Source organism: Eretmochelys imbricata, chromosome 2 (assembly GCF_965152235.1).
Source record: "Eretmochelys imbricata isolate rEreImb1 chromosome 2, rEreImb1.hap1, whole genome shotgun sequence".
Taxonomy (NCBI): domain Eukaryota; kingdom Metazoa; phylum Chordata; order Testudines; family Cheloniidae; genus Eretmochelys; species Eretmochelys imbricata.
The window spans coordinates 213,589,971-213,614,981 of record NC_135573.1 but is presented as its reverse complement, the minus strand read 5'-3'; the positions used below and the strand labels follow the sequence as shown (position 1 = coordinate 213,614,981).

General features: G+C 42.2%; 1 protein-coding gene across 1 annotated transcript; it reads right to left on the bottom strand.

Moving 5' to 3' along the window:
- Nucleotides 1-1,050: 1,050 nt before the first annotated feature.
- ANKMY2 (ankyrin repeat and MYND domain containing 2) lies at nucleotides 1,051-24,850 on the bottom strand. The gene is made up of 10 exons (XM_077811418.1): nucleotides 24,696-24,850; nucleotides 17,964-18,028; nucleotides 14,650-14,788; nucleotides 12,835-12,933; nucleotides 11,675-11,835; nucleotides 10,027-10,241; nucleotides 8,081-8,216; nucleotides 5,190-5,318; nucleotides 4,322-4,463; nucleotides 1,051-1,977 (listed from the first exon to the last, which is right to left on the bottom strand). Exons 1-10 carry the CDS (start codon nucleotides 24,760-24,762, stop codon nucleotides 1,754-1,756), a joined length of 1,377 nt encoding a protein of 458 aa, XP_077667544.1. The 5' UTR covers nucleotides 24,763-24,850; the 3' UTR covers nucleotides 1,051-1,753.
- Nucleotides 24,851-25,011: the final 161 nt, after the last annotated feature.

Sequence of the window (25,011 nt, the reverse complement as noted above, 5' to 3'; positions counted from 1 at the left end):
GGAAGTTAGGCATCCAAATCCCATTTAAACTCAATAGTACTTGGGCACTTAACTCCTCTAGGCTGTGTCCAAACTACCGTGGTAAGTTGACCTACGCAACTCCAGCTACGTTATTCACATAGCTGGAGTTGACGTACCTTAGGTTGAGTTACCGCAGGGTCTACACCACAAGTGGTCAATGGGAGAAAATCGACCGCTGGTGGACCGATCTCAGAACATCGATCCTGGTGTAGTGTAGACCTGCCCTTAGATTCTTTTGAAATTCTGCTCTAAGTAGTAATCTCTTATTTTTCCAGCCCTGGAGACTAAAATTTTTTTGAGCCACAGAAGTAGCCCCTCACCAAGTGTGTGTGTGTGTGTGTGGGAGGGGGGGACAAGGACTCCTCGTTTTTACTGATACAGACTAACACGGCTACCCCTCTAAAACCTGTTACTTTGTGAACTGTCCCACTGATTTCATGACATACTGTACCACTCATCAAATATAAGGGTGACGGAATCAAGGGTGACTGGGAATTTTCCCATTGGCTTCAGTGGGGCCAGGACGTCACCCTTTTCTCTTGTATGGTCATCAAGCATGTGGTCAATGCTTAGCAAATATTTCATAAACATAAAATCTCAGTGTACTAGAAAGGAAACCTTTTCCTTAAAACTGAATTTAGAAACTATCTTGAATGCAGCTGATGAAGTGAGCTGTAGCTCACGAAAGCTTATGCTCAAATAAATCAGTTAGTCTCTAAGGTGCCACAAGTACTCCTTTTCTTTTTGCGAATATAGACTAACACGGCTGCTACTCTGAAACTCTAGTCAATGTAAATGTTTAATATTAAAAACTTGGGTCTAATCTTTTCATTGGTCTGTGATAGACTTGAATATCTTTAAAGAAATAATTGCCCACTTCACTTGAAGTGGTCTCCTAGAGCATCAGTGAACCACTTATCCCTAGCAACTTGTCCCACACCCAAAGAAGAGCTCTGTGAAACTCAAAAGCTTGTCTCTTCCACCAACAGAAGTTGGTCCAATAAAAGATATCACCTCACTTGTCTTGTCTCTTTGAACAAATAAGTAATTTATTTGAAAGATACATTTCACAGTCCACTTGAGACAACTGGGTCAGCAGTATCATTTAATGAAAATTGTCACAAAACAGACAAATTATATATTGCTGTGCACCAATAGTGGAAACTAACTCATCACAGTAAAGAACAGTGAAGAGTGTTCAGAATCCAGATGAAGACTCAAAAAAAAAAAAAAAAAAAAAAAAATGTGAACAGTTGTAAAGCAATTTAACTGCTAAACTTCCATATGACTTCATAAGCCTCTCTCAGCTTCACCTTTATTGCACGTGGAGAGAAATCTTTAATTTAGTATATGTAGGATTTTAATTTTTGAAAACAAGGATAATCCAAGTGATTTGAATATTTTCCCATTTCACTAGCAAGTGGCTCATTTTCCACAGATATTCATAGGTTTACTACACTTACTGTAGATACAACCAGAGGGATATATGCAAATATAGTATTGACCAGTGTATAAATGACTTGTCTTGACAACCTACAATGGGCTCTAAAGTATGTGATTATACGAGCCTATTTCTTAACTCAGGAAAAAATAGACATATGTTATCTCACACAGGAAGTCTTGCATATTCTATGCAGTGAGGGCTATAAACATATTGAACTTAGAATATGCTTCATGACATTGAAGTACAGGGACTTCCAGTGAAGACACTTGTCCTCTGCCCACCATCATCTTACTCCTCAGCTTCTTGAACTTTTTGCACAGCAATGTCAGCTAAGCTAGTCTCACTTTCAGACTGATTGTCAGGACGAGGTTGTGGGGCTGCTGGCTCATTGTTAAGCACACGTTCCTCTGTTCTGTCAACTGCATGACTTAGATCCACTTCTTTGGTAGCTCCTGGGTGAGGGTCTGACTGTTCTTCATTTGTGGAACTAGGATCAGCTGCTTGTGCTTCATCTAACAAAAAAAGACATACACATCTCACAAATCTCATCATCAACACCCACACAAGAAGCGGCATAGTTATTCTTAAGGCTGAATTTGGCAGGTACTTTCTCTTTGTTTCACTGAGAAGTTTATTCACCCTGCTATCAACAAGTTTCCTAATATTTATTCTTCTAAACGTAATAACGAAGCAGGACTACGTTAAGAGACCTCAGACACGGGAGTTCTGTCTAAGGCAGGGGTGAGCAAACTACGACCTGGGGGCCACATCTGGACTTCCAGACCTTTTAATCCGGCCCTCGAGTTCCCACTGGGGAGCAGAGTCCAGGGCTTGCCCCACTCTGTGTGGCTCCCGGAAGCAGCGGCAAGTTCTTCCGCCGGCTCCTATGTGTAGAGCCAGCCATAGGGTCCCAGCCCCAAGCACCACCCCCACAGCTCCCATTGGCCGGGAACTGCAGCCAATGGGAGCTGCAGGGGAAGCGCCTGTGGACAGGGCAGCATGCAGAGCCGCCTGGCTGTGCCTCTGCTTAGGAGCCGTAGGCCATGCTGCTGCTTCTGGGAGCTGCTTGAGGTAAGTGCTGCCCGGAGCCTGCCCCCCCAACCCCCTCCTGCGCCCCAACCCCCTGCCCCAGCCCTGATCCCCCTCAGTCCCAGCTGAGAGCACCCTCCTGCACCTCAACTCCTCATCCCCAGCCCCACCCCAGAGCCTGCACCGCCCCAACTGGAGCCCTCACCCCCAAACACTGCAACCCCTTGCCCCAGCCCAGAGTCCCTTCCCACACCCTGAACTCCTCATTTCTGGCCCCACCCCAGAGCCCCAGCCGGAGGCCTCACACCCTCCCGCACCCCAACCCACCCCACAATTTCATGAGCATTCATAGCTCACCACACAATTTCCATACCCAGATGTGGCCCTCAGGCCAAAAAATGTGCCCACCCCTGGCCTAAGGAGATGTTAGGTTACGTTGGAAACAATCCTGGGTACCTGACTCGGACAAAGCTTCCCATGATGCTCTCTCTTTAATAATTAATTTTGCCTCTATTATGACTGCAGGAACTGGCACACGCTATTATGATACTAGGTGAATAGGTCAACTTAGTGCCATACTCAATCAAACTTTTATTTCAAAGTTATTCTAATCCAATAACCTGGTATGTCAAGGAATGGAAAACCAGAGCATGACTTGCTGACTCCAAGAAATAATTCTGCAACTTAAAAAAGAATTAAGGAGGTTTTGTGAGAAAAGTGGCAAATGCAGGTTTGCATAAGAGGTTGTTAGATGTACCAGAGAACCTCTATTAAAAATCAAGCTGAAGCCAAAAAAGTTGGTTAGAATAAGCTATCCTGACCTTTATTGTTTGACCAGGCTGAAAGGAGCCACATGTTATACTTAGACTTTCCAAAAGGGGTTTTGGGAAAAAGCCTAAGTATATTTGGCATGTTCAAATTAAGTGGTTGGGGCATTAGAGACCCTGATTTATAAAGGGAAATGGAAGTCTGCTTAGGGGTCAGAGTGATTAAAAAAGCCCATTTTGGCTCCTTAAATTTTACATGAGATGGTCACCAGGTGGAGTTGTTTCCTGATATACTAATAACTGCCCTGCAGTAGTATTTTCAGAGCTACTCTCCTGTGAGTAAGGCAAGCATGACATGGCTCCTGTATTTTGTAATTGCTGACAATAAAGTTAAAACATATAAAATGGTGATAATAAAATGGGAAAGGGGTGCTAAGAGACAGGAAGTGAGAATGAGCATGTACTCTGCTTCAAAGACTTTCCTTTGGATTACATACAGAAAAATTATTTTGGAGGAAGGGTGTTAGGCATTTTTACTCTGTTGTATGATCTTCAGAGTTTGTCATTTTGTTAGTGGTTGTAAGGAAAGAACCCAAAACAACCAAATAGCCACCCCCATACGTACTCACACAAGACTTCCTTGTTCCTCTCCCCATACCCACAATATAGCAAAGAATTAACTTCTGAGTTAACCTTTTGGACAGTGGGTTAGTGTGTGGTTGGCTGTTTTGTTTTTATTATTCAACTTGTCACTTGGTCTTCTAGTTTAGGATTTGAGGGTTTTTTTGATCAGAGCTTTAAGATTTTGAAACAGCAAAGTTAGAATTCCTGGTGCCCTATTGTACTCAAGAGTCATATGTATTTCTGTTATTGGATACAAAGTTATGCTTTCACAAGTAAGAAGTCAAGCATTCCAACAATTACTGCCATTTTTTTCTACCAACCAAGACAGTCTCTTAAACCTCCCTTAGTACGTGCAGTAACAGAATTTACTTTTGCTTCTTGTAGTAGAATGTGTTAGTGCAGGATTAATTTTAGTTAGCAAACTGTTGATCCTAACCTCTCTCTTGCTTTTTTTCTTGTCTCCGTTTTTCTTTGGCAGCTTCTAGCTCTTGCTTCTCATGAGCCTCCTTCAGCGTCTTACAAACTTTTTTGTGGGTAAACCAGTGTATTTTCTGGCAGTTCTGGTCACAATAAATAACCTGAAAGTTTCCAGAGCCATTACTTCACCTTCATATAACAGGGCAGTATAATCGTTTAACTTTATGGGGAGCTAAAGCTGCAAACTTAATCAGGATATTGGAACAGTATGTTATGTAACCTAAGAGTACTTCTTTTAAATTACAATTATAAACAGTTAAGGTCACACAGTATGGGTGTTCTATACATTACATCAGAAAGGAAACTATTGTTCTATTGTAATTAATTTAGAAAATCCACAATGTATTGTAACTCCACCCTCTAACCCAGAGTGTCTTATTTGGGGCTTTAAATATTCTTACTTCTTGGATTCAAGATACAAAGCACCTTCTTATGGTGCAGGTATCTCCTGAGGCTGAACATACAGGGGCATTTCTCAAAGAGCTACAGTTACTGGTAAGTAACCTTCCTTTTCCAGACTGGCAGTAATATATTCACAGATTACAAGGCCAGAAAGGATCATCTGTTGTGATAGTCTAGTATGACCTCCTGTATAGCACAGGCCAGAGAACTTCCCAAAATAATTTCAAGAGCATATCTTTTAGAAAAACATCTGATCGTGATTTAAAAATGGTCACTGATGAAGAATCTACCCCAACCCTTGGTAAATTATTCCAATAGTTAATTAGTCTCACCATTAAAAATTGTGCCTTATTTCCAGTCTGAATTTGCCTATCTTCAACTTCCAGTGGCATTAAATTGTTTAAACTTCAACGACAGTCTCTTACCATTTTACATACGGAACATCTTTTGTCTGCTTCCTTTTCCCCACAGGTTGTACAGAATTCAGCATCCACAAAGCCCACTTGGCCAGTAATAGCTTGTGTAAGTACAGAGAAAGCAGTAGGATCAGAGCCCTGAGGGAAGGGGAAAAGATTAGGCAATAAGGAGGAGAAAAAACATAATTTAAGGACTGCAGAAATATGACACGTACATTTAGTACGAAGTTTTGGCAATTTGTAACTTAAGAGCAAGAAGCCTGGTGGCTCTATGCATTTTCACTGACGTTTCTGTAGTAGCAACAGGAACAGAAAACTAATCATGTGAACGCAGCTGTAATGCAGGATCCTCCACTACTATAATTCATTACACTTAAACCTAAGCTACAGCTGAATGTGTGTCTAGTCTGCAGTTTCTAATGAAGGGGGATAGAAATTATTTTATTTCATCTAACCAGTTTAGAATTAATATTTAAACCCACATTCTCATCCTGCCATCACTTTAGAAAGTAGTGGATGTGCAAAATCCTCCCTCACCATTCCTTTGCACCATGTGATCTGCGAAAACACTGATGGCCAGGATTTCAGAGCTTTTATAGTAGCTTTCAAAATAATGTAGCTGGTCCAGTAAGTCTATGATACAAAGGGCCAAATTCTACCCTTGGCTAAACATGCACAACATCTGATGACTTCAAGGGCAGCTGTGCACCATTAGTCTTGGGCAGCATTAGCCCTAAAGGATAATACTACACAAACACAGGAGCAGCTATGCTTCTGATGAAGCATATTTACAGTTGAAAAACTGTATCTACCAGTACCACTTTAGAATTAAATGTGGATTTAGGTAGAGCACAAGGGACTTAATGTCACATTGAATATTTTCTTCTTGTAACCCCTGCACTTACTATAAAGTGTCCTTTGTGAGCCTATAAATAAAAAGCTTTTTCCCCATGGATTTTTTTTAAACACTTATGTGCCACTGCTTGAAGAAACGTTAAAAGAGTATGTCTTTCCCTGTTGAGATTCTTTCCCCACTTGGAAACAATGGATATTGTTCCTGTATCTAATGCTGCTGAAATTAACATGTACATTTTTTGTTGTATTGGACTCCCATTTGCGGCATCTAGTGAAAAAGTTCTCCAGTATCTTTGCATAATGGGGCACCACTTCATTTTATTTCACAGATATGCCCATGTGTCTTGATATCAGAGAACATATGTGATGTTCCATTGTTTTAGTTGTGTCATAATTAAAACATCCTTTTAATGTATTTGTTGGATGAATTAATGAACTGTACTTTGTGATATTCTTTTCACTTAGGGTTGGCAGTTTGTAAATAATATGCAGCAGGATTGTGCAAACTAGTGTCTGTGCTGGCCCGAGAGAGATGTTTCTCTTGGCACTGACATACTGGAGTGCCCCATGTCTTCAAATATTCCAGACTGTATATTTGCAACTTGAAATCTTTAAAATACTAGATAAAATTTGCAGACATCCTTCTCCTTCAAAAAGTACAAGCAGTAGCCATCACTATATGCTACCTTTGGTAATGTTATGAAAGTGTTAAGAATCCTTTCTTGGAATGATGCTAACACTGGGGGCGTGGTTGAAGAACCAAACAAGTTGTTCTAGCTCAAAAACAAATCTAAAACCATTAAAATCATCTGAGAAAGATGGTAATTGCTACACAAGAGGCTGGGTTTTTCTCATACTGAATCTGCATAATTGTGCATGCCTAAGATCGAGTACTCCTGGACAAATGTAATTGATAGCATAGATTCTTCTAGAGCTTTATAGATACACCCCAAAGTGTCAAAGCCTGTGCAACAAAACAGATTTCTTTGAAGGATGTTGGTAGGGGACGAGGAGATTGCCAGGAATAGAAAAAAAAAGTAGAAGAAACCTGGAAAAAAAAAGTGTTTACTGTAAGCATGCCTTAAACAGTGTGAGACAGTGTATGAACATTCAAATCATGGTGCTGCCTTTTGTTCTGATCTTGATAAATTGTACAGATGGCTACTGCAGGAATTAAACTACAGAACAGTTCCATTTATCGGATCCCTGTAAGATGAAGGATATTTTTAATTCATTATAGTGTATAACAGTCATGTCACAAAATTAATCATCATCCCAATCTTAACACGCGTACCGCATAGCTTTCAGAAATAGATCTGATGTGCTTTCCTCTGAAAAATAAGTCTCTTGTACAAGATTTATTATAAGCCAATTAAAATACTCTTTAAAGATAGTCTCCTATCAGACACATATGCGAAGATGTAAAGTTAGTTTTCTTACTAGGCATTCATGGCACTGGACGCCAACAGCTGTTCATTTTGCTTCTTCTGCTCATAAAGGCAGCTTCAAAAAGATGCTTTTCTTCCAAGTTACCATCACTTACTGCCACCCACTTCTGGCCCACTGGAAATAATGACTGCAAGAGTCCCAGGAGATCCTGCAGTCCTTCCACCCCTTGCTGTTTTGCCCAAGTGCAGGAGAAGGCTCTTAAGCTATCTAACACCACTGAATTTATGGAGTGAGTTTTGCAAAGAGAAACAGGGAGAGTGTCTCTCCCCCCTCCTCCCCAAATGCTCTAGTTTTCTGATGTGAAGATTTTTAATAATGATCCACAGTCAAAGCCACAGTAGGGAAACAGAAACTAGAGGAAAGCCAATTGTCAGGAATGAGAACTTCTACTGTACTTGATACAGAAGAATTCCCTAGAATCCCAATTTTTTAAAAATATCTCAGGGGACATTCAAAACTTTTGCATCCTAGAGGACGTAAGTCAAGGGACAAAAAGACATGTTAAATTCAATTGAATATCAGGGTTTTACTATGTGGGATATCTAAGTTAATCTGTTTATAAAATAGCACTTATTTGCTTCATGAGAGACACTTACAATTTCAACAGGAGCAATACTTCTCACCAGCTGCTGGAGCAGGGTAGCTTCACAGTAAGGAAACTTTCGAATGCACTCTCTGATAAGCTTCTCTTGATACACAGGAAAACCATCTGTATCTCTGCCTTTCAATAGACTGAAATTTTTAAAGCAAAAGTTAAATGAAAATCCACTAGCAGCTTATGATTAGCGTTTACTAACAAGCATGGTCCAAGGTGTTATTCATTCTGCTGTCCCCTGGCTTCCTTCCTCATACGGCAACTTTATGCTAAAATTCAGATTCAAAGTAAATTCTGTAGTGTCAAAATCACAGTGAAGTTAAAAATGCAAATGAAGCTCTTTGTATGTAATTACACAACAATTCTGAAGTATAAAATAATAATTACAGCTAAGTTTTGGAAACCTAGACCCATTATGTTTCAACTATCTAGCCCAATATCAGCAATGGCAGACATACAGCTTATTAGAGAGACTTTGCTTTGTTTTAAATTATAAGACATGGAGGTACAGTTCTTGTTTAAAATTCTATTAGTAATACCACATTATTGTCCTGACTTCATTAAGCTATTTTATCTCTTCTTTTCCCTTATTTATCCTCTTAATTCTTGAATCACTGCTATATTAATTGATTTTAATATTTTAGAGACAGGGTTATTTGCTTCATTTATAACCCAGTTTTCAGAAGCACCTACACATCCATTGAAGTCAGTGGGAACTCCAGATGCTCAACACCATCAAAAGTTAAGCTCTTAAATCAAAATAGCCTGTTGGCACTTTTGAAAACCCCACCCAAGATTTACAAACCCAACTGGCTTAGAAGCAAAAATTCCACTGGCTTTAAATAGGACTTTTGCTTTATGTCTGCCAAAGTCTATGCTAGGGAGCAGAGTGGAGTAGATAGCAACATGCTCAAAGGTGACCTTCGCTATACATTTGGAAGTGTAGCTTGCATCACTCTTCCACACACGCATGCACCACCTACCTTTCTAGTGCTCAAGGGCATTCAGGACCCTGGCCAAGCCAGTCTAACCCACCCAGCCATGTGCCCTATCAGTTATTCAGTGCTGATGACTGCACCCTTCTTTGCACTGCATGAGTGACTCCTGGAGGAATTCTGCACCAAAAAATTAAAATTTTTGCACACATTTTAAAATTCTGGAAATTTTATTTGTCAAAATAGCACTATATAATCACACCAGTTTCAATTATTTTGGTAATTTATTTCAAAATACCTGTCAGCAGGTATGTCTGAATAGAGAGACACCAAAAAATTCCCCCAGGAGTAGAGAGTTGTAGCCACCCCTATAACAACCTAGTTCCTGTTTCTCTGCCCCCTGCCACTATCCCAGAGCCCAGCCACGGTCCCCCCCAGCCCAAACACTCGCATCCCCTATCCTCCTAGAGCCCAGGGATCCAGAGGGAAAAAAAACCAGCATGATGCTGGGTTCTGGGTTTGTACGGAGTTTCCTGCATGCTGCCTCCTTCCTTCAGGTTGTGCTGGGAAGTGCAGCTGCTGGGAACCCTCCAGTTACCTCCCCCGAACAGCCTTGTCTTCTGTTTGTGAGCTGGGTTCTGCTGGGTCCAGCAGCCCCTAGGGGCGGCCAACATTTCTGCAGCCCATTTCTGTGGGGAAAAAAGGAAATTCTGCACACACAACATTAATTTCTACAAAATTCTGCATTGCACAGTGGTGCAGAATTCCCCCAGGAGTAATGACTACTGGATGCCTTTTGTATATGAGTGGTAAGGGATCAGGGCTCCCCTGGACAATGTTAAATTGGAGTCTTTCAAACAATGCAATTTAATCTTGGTAGTTTTTAAACCACAAAAGCCCAACTAACCAATGCTCCAGCTCCACTTCATCCCAATAGATGCATTATTTTTTATATGTATAAAATTCATGTATAGACCTTCAGACTCCTTTTAAATTCTGTATAAATGCATACCTTTTGATTAATCCATCCAGTTTATCCTCTCGCTCTTTGAGAAAATTAATACATTTCTGGAAGATGCAACTGATATAGTGCATTTTAATAGCCAGTACTTCATTCATATCTCTCTGCTTCATGCATTTCTCACAAATCAGATCCAACACCCTGTAGCATTTCAGCAGTGCTTCTACTTCTGCCAATAGGGGGTTCTCTTTGACCAGCAGCACAATCTACAGGGAACAGTGAAGAGAGTTTAATGTAATGAGGAACTCTTTTTTTCCTTTAAGCATGTGAGTTAAAGCATATAGGTTAGATGGATGAAAATAGCTAACTTTAGTAGGGCTTCTGATGTTCTTCCATTTTTTAGTCTGTTTTCTCTTCCTATGTTGTGCTCCCCTTCCTTTGCTAATGGAGCATATTACTGAGTAATAAATATACTGCAATTCATAGTTACCATCCAAGACTTTCAAAACTAAGGGCAGGACTACACCCCCCTGAGCAACACAATTTACAGCAATCTAAGTGCTGTCCACACTGGTGCAATGTTGGTGGGAGACCCTCTCCTGCCGACATTCCTTCCACCTCTCACAGAGATGAAGTAATTATGCCCGCAGGAGAGCGTTCTTCCGTAGGCATAGCGCATCTTCACTAGGCGTGGTGCAGCTGTACCAATGTAGCGCTTCGAGTACAGACCTGCCCTAAGACTGGTCAATAACTGCAAACAGATCTAAAAAAGGAAAGTTGCATCAAGAATTAAAATCATTTACAGTGTAACCATTATCTCCAAACACTATAATGATTACCCTGGCCCAACATCCCCCTCTCTGAGGTGCATGTACAAGATGGCATTGCATGATATAAGTTTACCACTCTGGAGCTAGCCTAAAGTAAGCCTAGAGTGTAGTAAATAGACTGTTCATATATTGAACTAAACACTTTCAAAGACAGGTGCCCAAGTTGCTACTCTTAAGTAATGCTGTACATAATTACCTGTTTCCACATGCCATAGATACCACAATGGTACCTGAACTATTTCTTATTTTAAATACAGATGGAAACTATGGTATCTCAGACTGGCGATAGCTGACAAATGCTAACTTTCAATGGCAAGCTGTAAGAATTTAAGGCTACTTATTTCCTGAGCTACACATAGAAATAAGCCGTAAGGTATAGCACATATGTTCATAAGTTGCAGCAGCAGACATTACTGCAATGAAATAGTGATTAAAGAAAAAAAGTAATAAGAAGACATCTGCTGTGACACACATTAATTGAAAGAACGGTGAGTTAGCATTAAGACTGGATGTTGCCTGAATTTTCCACTAAAAGAATGAAGGACATGTAAAATAGGTTTAAGCATTTATTTCAAGAGCATGAACCTCTCTGACCAGAGATGTGAACTCAGTTCCTGACTTACCTGTACCATACTAAATCTCATGGTGTCTTGCATGAGCATGAAGTATAAACCACAGTATGCAATAATACCATTTAGTTTGATATCTCAGATTTAATGTTCTTAATTATGGGCCGATTCTGCCATGCCTTCTCATTTCAAAGATCACCTTATTTTGCAAGTAATCCCCTTAGCAATAAAATAATTCTCAACACAAGAGTTACAAAATCTGGTCCTATGCCAATAAAGAAGATGTACCCATTACTGCACCTTAACAGGATGTAAGTTTGTAGTAGTAATAATTTTGTGAAGAGGCCCAGCAAACTTCACTGGCAGTTTTGGTTCTTTATCTAGTCCTTGTGGTTTAGTGTAGTAGTCTAGCCTTTCCCGTGGAAAGAAGTTGTTGATGATGGTTACGCAATCATGTTGACCTTGAACAACAAAAAAAGTCATTAAGAGTGAAAATGTAATTTTGTTATTACTCCTCCCCTCCCCATCCCCACAGGAGCTGGTTTAGCACATGTTCTTGAAAAATGATGTTTAAGCAAAACAATGTTAAGCAAATCCAATTTCCCCATAAGAATTAATGTAAATGGGGGGGGGGGGGGGCGGGAGGGGGGAAGATTAGGTTCCAGGGAAATTTTTTTTGTCAGACAAAAAACATTATATACATATGCAGAATAAGTTTTAAATAATTTTAAACAAACAATTTAATACTGTACTCACCAATAATGATTGTGAAGCTAGGTTGAGGCAGGGGTGTAGCAGAGTCGGAGAGCGGGGGCTTGCTCCACTCCGCCTGCTGGCCATTCCAGCCGGGGATCAGGGTGGGGTCATGGGGGCTTGCCCCGTTCCGCTGGGCGGGCGGAGTGGGGCAAGCCCCCGTGCCTGGATCTGGTCCCTGGCAGGAGCACCGGGCGGGCGGAGACAGGGGGAGCCAAACAATGTTATAAGGGAACATTGCAGGACTTCAAAGGGGTATGTTCTCTAATAGGTCAGTGACCTAATAGCGAAACAATGTTAACCGGGAGGACGTTAAGTGAGGAGTTACTGTAGGGTCTATTTGGACTAGCAGATGTTGCCTTAAACCTGAAACACATACCTTTGCTTCAAACATCTTAAGAACTTCACAGTCTGTCTTATGGTTTGAAAAGTGATGACTCAGTGTAATTTATACACTTTTAGCACAGCAGCAACTATCTTTGCAGATTTCAGCAGAGTGGAGGATCATAGATGTTGTAACATTGTTGAGAATGAAAATGACTGACTGCTCACTCATATAGGAGGAGACATGGGATAAAATTTGATCCTGTTTTTAATCAATTAATGAAGAAATGTGAAGTAATATTCCTCCAAGAATAAACCGTTTAATCCACCAAACCATATAATCTTATGGCCCTGGGGAAAATTAGGAGATAATTTCAATTTACCCACAAAGGCAGCCATCTGAGCTGCTGTCCTTCCCACAGAGTTGACAACATCAGTCTCTGCTCCAGCCTCTAACATCATCCAGGTAATTTCTTTGCTACCTGTATTTGAAGAGAAAAGACATAATAGAGTTTTGTTTTGTCTTTTGTAGATGCACATAATTTGAGAAGACCAGTAGCTAATTTCAAATTGAACTTCAAGACCTAAAAGGGACAACATTGACACAACAAATCCTTGATGTCCTTGGTTTAAAACAGTGGATTAAAGAGCCAGCAGTATTTTTCTCTTATTTGCAAAACCCAAGGAACAAAAATTCACACTCTCAGGATCAGATTCTTCCCTAACTTATGCATGTTCAATTCTCACTGAATTCAGTGGTATCTCTCTATGCCAAGATTTGACCCCACAGTGGGTAGCAATATAGATGCAAGGCCCGCTATTCTAGCTTGACAGCACTACTACAGCATCCTGTCTTCTAAGAGAAGAACAAATTCAGTACTATTATGGAGCCAAAGCGTAGAGCAGAGAACGGATTGTTCCCTTCTTCCCAATGGGAACTAGGTGTTCAGGCTGGGATAAATATCAAATAAGTAAGATGAAGCTAAATTTGATGGCAAAATTATATCACTTAACTGGTGCCCTTCAGGGAGGCTAATAAAGACACTTGTGACCAGGCTTGTTGGTTCTATTTTCCAGGTGTGCTCTTCCTTTACTTTCTGTTTTTGTGGGAGTGCTGACTAGGGTGGTGTGACTACAAAGGAGAAAAGAATATAAATGTTCCTTGCATTTGCTCTAATTTTAGAGTGACACTGCTTCAGTTGGGCTCACATTCTTTTTGAGCTCAAAGATTGAAAATTTGAGAACTAACATCCAGGAGTATTCATACTGGAGATTGTGGGCCATTGATTTTTTACTCTACATCTAACTAATATCTTACATTGTCTCCACACCTAGCTAAGAGTTTATATTAATGTCTCTAGGAATTATGCTTTGGGAAAGATCTGAGTGACCCAGAAAGGAAGAAGTTTAAAAAGAGTCAAACTTCCCTAATCCTTATCTTCTACCCCTCATTCAGAGATTTAAAGCCCTTTTCCTGATTCTAAGAGAATTATTGCTCATCTAAATCAGGGAACAGAAACAATGCCATATAACCAGTGACAAATAACAAATGGAGCTCAAAGTTCAAGAATCAGATACACACAGTGACCTGTTAGTGATCAATCCCTAGAGGAAGGAAATTGGGTGAGGGATCTATCCCTTGCCAAAGTTTCGCTGAACACATTCAGGGGAACTACAATCTGCTTGCAGCCATTATTTGAACAGGAAGACTAAATTTGACACGCCTCAGAAGTATTAAAATGGCACTGCTTATTAAAAGCTACAGTTGGGGAGTCTTAAAAATCCACCCATCCTTCAGAAAGGGAGTGTCTTTCATAGGAACTCAATGTAATTAAACAGAATTCACGCTGCTGTGCAGGGAAATCATTGCACGACAGATGGAATTTTAAGGCTCCAGGACTAAGTACGGCAGTATTCCTCCCTACACCGTAGGGATTATATAGCATATGCCTCAAATAGATGAGCAAATCAACTTAATATAGGACAAAATGAGTCAACAGCATCTTTCCTGCATACTGGGTTGTACTAGCACTTCTGCAGTTACACAGACCCACCCATTCCTTAAGTAATAACATCTTTTCATTATTCCATCCTAAGGCAGCGTCCTGAATTATGAACTATTGCAACCTGTTCATAGGCCTGTCGTCCAGATAGCAGTATTATAAAAATTTGAAAATACAGATTTGGAAAGAGTTTACCTGAGAGTCCAGCAAACATCAAGGCAGTATATCCATGCTCGTGTTCATTGCAGTTAACATCCGCTCCATGCCGCAAAAGCAACCTGCACATGTCAACTTTCCCTTTGTATGCTGCATGCATTAAAGGGGTCATGCCATGCTAATGAGAGAAGAACCAAGAAAGAAATATATGCACTTGTGGTAATTACATTTATGGATCTTTGTACTGGTCAAGACTCCCACCTGGTAATTACATACCCATGTACAATGCCTCATCTGACGTGTGGGTTAACAAAACCAAACCATAAAGCAAAGTGTTGGGTAAAAGGACTATATGTATAATGGATTTCACACTCATTCGTTACACTGGTTTATTCTTTTATTCTGTACTATTACCATGCAATTCAGTCTTCAAAAAACAAAATACCTATCACCATTTGCCAAAGATCTCTACATGTACTTAGGGTATAATCTGTGTTTAACACTATAAACCTAGGAAAGTTGCCAGCCTCCTAGGTTGGCAAATGAAAGTTTTTTCCATTGCATACATGTGGGAGTAAGAATATTTAGTTCAGGCTCCTCTCAGTCTTTCTACTACCAAGATTTATAGATACCCAGCTGTGAAAGTCATGCTGTCAATTCTTAATTATAATTGATGGAGCTGTAACTTTATTACCCCTCCTCCCTCCCACTCGCCACCTATTCACAATACCAAAAATATGAGGGAAAGTTTCAGCCAGTAGCTGAAGGTTTTTCCCTAGAACTTCTCTGGTTAACTACATCAGTGTAGTTATATGGGTTCTAACCCCTTCTGTAAACCACTTCATTAGTGCAAAAAAAGGGGTAAGCTGTAGTAAATGGTTCACTGTGTCTGCGTTAGGGGTTTGTACTGATGCAACTACACCTATGTAGCTACGTTAGTGTATACTTCCCCATTCTAGCCTAATCTTAAGGGAAACCTTAGCAACCAGGATGACTTGTTGTGAGGACTATAACCTGACCTTGATTGAAAAGTGAATGAAAATTACAAACACTTCTAATTGAGAGTATGAGGTATGGCAGTGTACCCCCTCCTAATACTGGAGAATTGAGAGGAATGCATTTTAGTGAGTCACAGTTTCTAAATGAAAGTGTCTGGAAGGGACAGTCTCCATTTTGTAATGGATCCAGATTATTGAGTTTAGACAGCTGTGTGGATGCAGCCAGCCCTGCATGATGAAAGGTCACAAGTCTGAAATAATCTAATCAGGTGGTTAGTTTAGTGCTCAGTCTAGCTTGTTGCCTCCCTCTTGGTACAAATGGAGACAGAAAGGAAACGTGCAGTCTGGGGGACGGTGTCTAATGCTATGCAGTAGGGTCAACAGTAAGCATATGATCATTAAGGCTGCGAGTCTGTCAAGGAGGTCACGGATTCCGGGAACTCTCTGACTTCTGCAGTGGCTGACATGGCTGGCCCAGGGGCCCCGAGCAGCTTGGGCAGCCCCTGGGCCAGCTGCACTGGCTGCTGGTGGGGTAGTCTCAGGCCACCACGCCCCACCATGCAGCAGCGCAGGAGTTTGGGTGTGGGAGGGGAGGGGGCTTGGGGCTGCAGGTTGAAGCATGGGAGGGGGTGAGGGCTCTGGGCAATGCTTACCCTGGAACCGGTGACATGCCCCTCCCTCGGCTCCAAGCAGAGGGACCAGGGGGCTCTCGTGTTGCCTGCACCTGCAGCTCCCATTGCCCATGGTTCCCAGCCAATGGGAGCTGCAGAGCTGGTGCTCAGGGCAGAGGCAGTGTGTGGAGACCCCTGGCTATGCCTCTGCCTAGGAACATGCTGCCATGCAGAGCCAGTAGGGAGCCTGCCACCCCCGCATAGCAGAAGGGGGGGTGTCCCAGGCCACGCGCTGGTCCCCCCCGCCCTGAGGTGCCCCCCCAGCTCCAGAGCCCCTGTGGCACCCCCGGGCTGCCACTTGCCCCAAGAGCACCCAAGATTTAGTCAGGGGTATATAGTACGAGTCATGGACAGGTCACAGGCTGTGAATTTTTGTTTACTGCCCTTGAACTGTCCATGACTTTTACTAAAAATAACCATGACTAAATTGTAGCCTTAACAATCATTTCTCAAGAAAGCATCCAGAAACCTTGACACCCTCCACAACTGCATTGGGCCAAATATAGATAAGAACTAACATCCTGCATAATAATCCTTGGGAGCAGATATCTGATTAAAACTGTCGTATAGCTTTTGGACTTAAGGGTTTTTTTGGGGCGGGAGGCAGAAGAGGGAGTGTAGCTTAGACTTGGACAATGTCTAGGGGTAATGCACTCTACACGGTATGATTTCTAACATGCACTAACACAGGGTTACCATATTTCAGGTTCCCAAAAAAGAGGACCCTCCTACAGTGGGGGAGAGCTGAGGTAAGAGGGGGTACCTGTCGTGGTAGCAGGGCGGCTGGTGCAAGCCCAGGATGCAGCAACAGCCGTCACTCAGCACCTCCCTGCAGGACCCCCTCCTCAGACCTGGAAGTTGGGGCCTGGGTGGGCGAGATCTGGCATCTGTGGCTTGCAGGGGAATTGACCAATCAGCTGCAGATGCAGGGGAGGGACCAATCGGGGCTCTTTCTGAGCTGCAGTTTGTCTCCTCTGCAAAAACCCTGGATATTTCCTTTTATTTGAAAAATCTGCCTGGACAGAGAAAGGAAGCTCAAAAAGAGGCTGTGTCCAGGAAAACCCAGATGTATGGTAACCCTAGACTAACATGTTGCATATTAATTGGTCTGTGTTGGTTCTTGAGACTTCTGTACTGTCCTCTCTCCTCCCTCCCTGCCCTTAAAGAGGACTGTACCCACTTCTGAGCTAGTCAATGCCACTGGCTCCTTAGTCAGCCAGCTTGCATGCTGTGGGGCAAAGCACCGTTGTTTTGATGGCACAGTTATCCAATAATTCAGAATTTGCTTGAAGATGCAGGGATAACCTGTGATAGCATGACTTCTTTCAGAATTAAAATTTGGAAGAATTGCAATAGGAAATACAGATTATAAACTCTTTGTGGGCTTTGTGTTATATCATTACACCTATGAACAAAACCTGTGCAGAATTTGAGAGAGAACACATACTGTATCTAAGCTTAAAGATATTAATCCTCTGAAATATTTTTATAGATTAAGAGTAGTTCAGAAGCTTACTAATAGCTGCAGGTTGAAAAGCTATTCAGAAGTCTGCCACTTTCTATGTGCTAAATAATAGTTATTTAGCTCCTTGGAAGAGTGCAGAACCTCTAAATAGATTTCTAACTGTATACTTCTCCTTGTTAGACCCACTAAGATACTTTTAATTTAGAAGTTTTGTTGTACCTCATCCAAGCAATTGACACGGACATTCTTGCTGCCCAAGAGCCTTCCAGCTTCTTCAGTGTTTCCTAAAAAAAAAAAAAAAAGTTAAAAATAAAATAAAATGGTGTTCCATTAAAAGTAAGGGGCTAAAAGGGAGGAAATGAAGAATCAAAGCAATGCAAAATCTTTCTATTTCTGATTTTAAATGAAATACTCAGACTAAATTTGTCAAGTTACCAAGCATGAAGAAACTCAGGGATGAATAATAAGCTAAAAGAAAAAGAAAAAAAGCTAAAAAGCTAAAAAAAACTAAAAAGAAAAAGAAGCTAAAAGCCAAGAAGTTTCAAAATCAATATAGAGTACCGTAATTAGAAGACTTGCATTAATGGGAAATGACTGCCCAGGAAGGAGAACTGCGGAAAGGGATCTGGGGGTCATAGTGGACCAAAAGATAAATATTAGTCAACAGTGTAACTCTGTTGCAAAGAAAGCAAACATTGTTCTGGGATGTATTAAAAGGAGTGTTGTAAGAAAGACACAAGAAGTAATTCTGCTCTTCTCTGCTCTGATTAGGCCTCAACTGGAGTACCGTGTCCAGTTCTGGGCGCCATATTTCAGGAAGGATGTGGAGAAATTGGAGAGAGTTCAGAGAAGAGCAACAAAAACGATTGAAGGTCTAGGAAACATGACCTACGAGGGAAGATAGAAAAAACTGGGTTTGTTTAGTCTGGAAAAGAGAAGACTGAGAGGGGACATTATAAGAGTTTTCAAGTACGTAAAAGGCTGTTACAAGGAGGAGGAAGAAAAATTGTTTTTCTTAACATCTGAGGATAGGACAAGAAGCAATGGGCTTAAACTGCAGCAAGGGAGGTTTAGGTTGGACAGTAGGAAAAACTTCCTGTCAGGGTGGTTAAGCACTGGAATAAATTGCCTAGGGAGGTTGTGGAATCTCCATCATTGGGGATTTTTAAGAGCAGATTAGACAAACCCGTCAGGAATGGTCTAGAAAGATAATTAGTCCTGCCACGAGTGCAGGGGACTGGACTAGACTGCTCGAGGTCCCTTCCAGTTCTATGATTCTATGAATAAAGAAAATTGCTTATGTGAAACAATTAGCCTATTCTCTAAACTTGAGCTTGGGAAATTAATATATCTTTTTTCATAAGTTGCATCAGGACAGCTCTGACTTGGTAAATAAATACAGAGGAAATGTTTTAAGGTATTGTATATAAATGTACCTGTAGATGTCAAAAAGGCTTTTAACAAATGACTAACATCCTTCTCCCAATAACTTTTAATATTAATTTGATTGAGAGATATTACTGTGCTTTTAAATCTTTGTTGGTCAGAATGAAGAATGATTTATAATTTACTCTTTTTTTTGGTTTACATTTGCAAAACCCCTTTCTACCCTGGCCAAAAAACAAACCAACCCACCTACCCTAAAATTCAAGTCTTCCAGATATAATTGGAATGTAACTGTAAACAATGTTATGGCTATGGACTTCACGTTGCCTGAGCACAGAACCTTCCATCACTGCTTACACTTATAACGAGAATGGGATGAAAATATTTTAAAGCTTATCCATGTTTAAGATGTGGCTAATATTCTTATGGCAAAGTTTTAAAATTATATTACTTGCCTTAAAGTTTTATTTTTAAGTAATTATAATTGTGCAAACTGAAAATAATTGGAAAATACTGTGATCGTGTTCATTTTTCTTGGAGGAGCACTGTCAACTATCTGCAAGTTGTTTGCTTACTATTGCTAACAGTAATTCTGAAGATTACTGTAACTGACAGAAATTAGAAAGAAAAAAGTCTGTTTCCTTTCCCCTCCCATCACACTCAGTTGGGTTACTTTGTGCATTTGACTTCAGCCTGGTTATAGTCAATTTCCCCATTTTCCTTGTAAAATCAGTTTTCCTGCACTTTCCTCCACTTTCAGCTGCTACTAGGCAAAAGAAAAACATAATTTCCTGTTCTGGCTTTTAAAAAGTCACAGGCAGATTAAAATAAAATTACTATATTTCAAGATAGTCCCCCTCCCTCCAAAAGTCTCTCTGCAGAACAAACAGGCAAACAAAAACCTAAGGCCCCTCTTCCACTTGCTGTTTATGAATAGCAAGTGATCAGCACCTGGAACTAAACAAGGAAGCAGACATCAGCAATGTGTAGAACAGGCTCATCCTCAGGTCATCTTCATATATGTATATCCAGGAAACTACATATCTGGATCCTATATAGCCACAGATCAGCGTGAAAAACGATGTCATTTTCCTTGGGCAGGATAGTAACAGATGAAAAATATTAAGGGCCCAGCAATCCTATTATTTGATGGCAAGTGTTTTTGAGAAGTTAACATGCTGAAACACACTACAAATAAGCCATTAGCCCTTTAGATATTAGCCAGGAAACATGCTAGTGCAATGTGTACAACAGGAGAATATCTGTGTGTAACTGTAAAAATTTGCAGTGAGGCATCCCCACACCTACCAACTACACAATATAGTAAATCCTCTCTAAATCTGGGGCAGGGCTGATTCAGAACCTGAAGTACATGTGTTCCCCCATGTAGAGCTAGGACAAGACGGAAAGGAGCCAGCATTGTGTGACTGTTGTGTCACCGCCAATAGGTATAAAAAGCTGTTCGCCCACATGGATCCCTGTGAGCAGTAGTAGTGTGTGAGCAGGGCCAGCCCTAGACCAAATGGCATTCCCCCTCCATTTGCCAAACTTTTGGATAATTTATTTTTTATTGCATTTGTAGCCCATTTCATGACTTTGATGCACGATTTGCGTGCATGCTTTATCCCTGTCTTATATGATGATAAATTTGCATGCTAGGATATGTAAATCTGTATTCTTGCCTATAGAAGCACACAAAAAATTAATTTCCTCTAAGCTTATAGAAACTATTTAATTTTAAGAATAACTGAAATGTACTAACATCAAGAAATTGAACTGTGCACCAACATTGGGTGGACCAGCATTAAATAGTGTTACAGTAGGTGATAGCCTTAGAATGTTAACCCTAGTCCTTTAGTTCAAAAGTTTTAGTTTTCTTGCCTTTGCCCTCATGAACTGAAGCACTGCGTCAGAGAGATCAAAAGACTGGCCAATGGCATTCTCAAGCAATGAAGTAGCAAGTGATATCAGTCTTTCATCGGCCATCGTCGATCGAAGATATGTTTTAATGAACCTGAGCTTCAAAAAGCTGTGTGCCACTTGCGACTGTGACTGGCAGCATAAGGAGAATCCTCAAAGCTATCCACACATTAGGAAAAGTGTCCTTCAGCTCTGCATCATAAATGAATTGGAGAACCTGGGATGGAGAGTGCTTCCTGTGTGGCAAAATGTGATGGATGTTGTCCAATTCAACATAGAGGCTGTTATCATCGACATCCAAACATTCCCCATGTGTCGGCATCCATACAGTTGTTCAAAAGTGTTTTCCTGTCCTCCAGCAGCTTATTAAGGTCATACAAAAAAACACAGGACTTTTCGTGGTGCTTTATTTGTCCAAACCTTTCTTCGATAGACACTCGAACAGTGTCAACAAAAAAAACTCCCTCTTGAATTTTTCTTCTGAATTTGCCGTCGCGTCATCTCTGCCTTCGTAACCAAACTGTCTCTTCTTCTGGTGAATACAGGCTCAACTCCTAAGTTTTCCACCATTTCTTTGGCACTGATAGCATCTTAAAATCTGTTGTCTCTGCAGGCCACAGCAAAATCAAGACAGCTTCTCATCAAAGTAATAGTGGTGGTCACAATGTCCTTTGACTGAGTTTGTAATGCCTTGTTTACAACATTTACTTGGAACAGGATATTGTGCCAAACCACATCTGAGACCAGAAATTTGAAGTCAATGATCTGGTTTGTGCCTCGTGTCAGATTCCGGCCTTGGCTTTACTCGACCATACCAGTTCCATCAGGATGTTGTAAATATCAGTCACTTGGTACTTTACTGGCCTTATGCTGTCAATGCGGCTCTCCTAGAAAGTGTCACTTAGAGGATTCCCAGTCAGATTTGTAACCCTGTCTGTGAGGATCTTCCACCTGATAGTTGATGCTGAAAACAGGATGAATATCCTTTGCTGTACTCTGAAGAGAGATACTGAATCTAAAGAAGATGACACTGCATCAGAGACAACCAGACTGAGGGAATGACAGCCGCAAGGCATGAAGAAAGCTCTTGGATTCAGTGCAAGGATCCTTGCTTGGATGCCACTGTTTCTTACCTTCATGTTCATGCCATTGTCATAGCCTTGGCCATGGCAATCCTGAAGCTTTATTTTATTCTTATTCAAAATGTTCATAAACAGTTCTGTTAGGCCTTTTCCAGTGGAGTCGTCCACAGACCAGAAACAGATAAAGTGTTCATTTGGATACAGACCTCCTTGTCAAATAATCTTACTGTAAATGACAACTTTTCACTGTGACTAATTATTTGATTGCAAGGAACAGGATAATTGAGATCAGACACTTGAGCATGTTCCTCCAGTGTTGCGTTTCTACGTTATTAATGGGCTGGTTTTCTGCATCTGTGCATTTATTCAGCTTGAGCCTGGACTTGACCTCCATCCTTTTGGAGTAGGCCATAAAATGGCTGGGTTGCTTCAGAGCATCAGCGAAATTATGCCAGTAACTGTACCCAGAAAGCACAAGCCACAATATAGCATTCTTGTCAAATATTTTGCAACAAAACCAGAACACACTGTCAGTTAATTTCAAGTAAACTAACTAATGCAGATTCAGTTTCTCACCATTCTCAAGTACTTTTTCACAGTGTGACTTTGAGAACTGCTCATTTACTGGAAACGTCTTATCGTCGATTTTGCCGGGCCCAGCATGATCAATATCTACAGAGTTTAGGATTGCCGGCCATAAAGCAGGCTCTGATGTATCAATCTGTGGTGTGCAATTTTTCTCACGGCTGTTTCTGTTATCATGCTAGGCTGATTCTTCTTTATAATTTCTCTCCTTTTCACGTAAACCAGATTTTTCTTTGTCATTACTCTCCTTTTCATGTGAGCCACATTCTTCTTTATCATCACTCTCCTGTATGTGGCCAGGAAAACTGGACGATTCTCCACCACTTTCCTCACATGTCCATTCCTTATCTTCAGATAAATCTGCTAATTTCTTAGTAATAGGATTTCCCATCATTTATGCTTTGCTCAATTTCTTTTGCCCTGGGATGATCACTACTGGACTCAAGTCCAGTCTATGTTGTTCTGTTTCAGATATTTTCCCATCAAATTTGCCCCTTGCTGCAAACTAGATTGCAATTGAGCTTTTTACTTCCTATATTGAGCTCCTGAAGGCTTCTTTGGGGGCATCTTTTATTTTCTACAGGGGAAAACAGATACTATTAGTGAGTGCAAAACTCTATGTTCCTCAATCTTAGAAAGTCATCAAATATTACATGTTAAGCATGGCAAAATTAGTAATAGTATTTCTTTTATATTGCTGCATAGTTAGGGGTTTGATAGATATCTCTGGTGTCTCATTAAATATGTCCTTTATTAGTCGCTACTTACACTCTTCAAGTCTTAAAACACAAGTACACTTTCACCATTACACAATAGAACAAGGTTCACAATATCTCACTCCATCGTGATTCAGTCTTATATCTCACTCACTGACTGGCGATGCCCTGCCCCTTATATACCTGCGAGCGCATGGCTAACAACATTGTAGGATGTTCGAGGAAAATGTAGTTCTCAGAAAGCGTGGAAGGTTCTATGAGATTCTACAAAGGTCTAGGTTAGTGAAAAATAAATCCACATACGGAATACCTGAAACATTCTATTTTCCCTTCTGTCACTGACAAAAAAACCCAGCACCCCTGAGCCCAGCGTCACGTAAGCCTGGCACCCCAGGCAGTCATGTGCCCCTAAATCTGGCTCTGGGTATGAGGAAAATGAGCAAGAGGGAAAATAACAGGGAAGAGGGCAGCTGGTTCTCTGGGAAACCGATTAGTTTCTTCTCTTGCTTGCTCAAGCAGAGAGCTTGCTATGGAAATAGGGCTGCAGTGACCTACACCTGTTGGGTTTGCAGCCTGGGCCAGAGAAAGAGAGAGAGGCAGGAACGTCTGCAGCTCCCGGCCCTTCAGGGCGCAGGCGATGAGTGTTTCAACTGCTTCCCGCAATGGCTTTTGTGGTGGCTGGGGGGAGACACGGACCCAGCTCCCAGCCTGCCTGGGAATACAACGGTCAGTAGCCCAATCAATCGCTGGTGTTTCCTGCAGGAGCCACTGGGGTTTACTCCGCCCCGGCGAGCAGCTGGGCTGCAGCAGCAGGAGTGATCCTGGAAGCGGAAACAGACACCCCCCTTTCTAGGGCAGGTCTCTGCGAGGCGAGAGACCTGAGCATCAAAGCGGCACTATCCACGCCCGGCTCTCCCCGGGCAAACCACAGTCACCCCGGGGCAGCGCCAGACCCAGGCCCCGACCCCGTTAACACAGAGCGAACCACCAGCCCAGCCGCCAACGCCGTAGTACGGCTCAGCCCGCCCCCAGCCCAGCGAACGCGGGGCCAAGCGGCCCCCTGGCTCTGCAGCGATCCCGGGGCGCCGGAGGGCTCGCGGGGTTGCCGGGCTCCTCCCGGCCTCTAGTGCAGGAGCCTCTCCCCGCCCGGCTCTCGCCGCCTCTCAGTCCAAGCACCGGGGCGGGCGGCCGGGCGGGCGGCCGGCCCGCGCTCAGCAGCTAAAGCCTCCCCCGCTGCCCCCCGTCTCCAGCGGCAGCCTCACCTTGGGCAATCACCGCCAGCAGCGCCTTCTCGGCCGGGCTCAGCTCGCCTCTCCGGGGGGGAGCCATGGCGCCTCCTCCGCGCCCCGCGCTGGCCTCGCGGTGGGGCCAGACACGGCAGCGCCCCCGCGTGCCCGCTACTCCCCAGCCCTCGGAGCAGCTCCATTCCCCGCTGGGGGCCCAACCATTCCCCCTCCAGCGGAGGGGGGGGGCAAGGTAAAGGCGGCGACGGCGGCCACCCCTCACAGCGCACGGAGGAGGTTCGATTTCCGAGCACAAAGGGCCGCGCGAGCTGAGCGTGGAGGAGGGCCCAGGCCC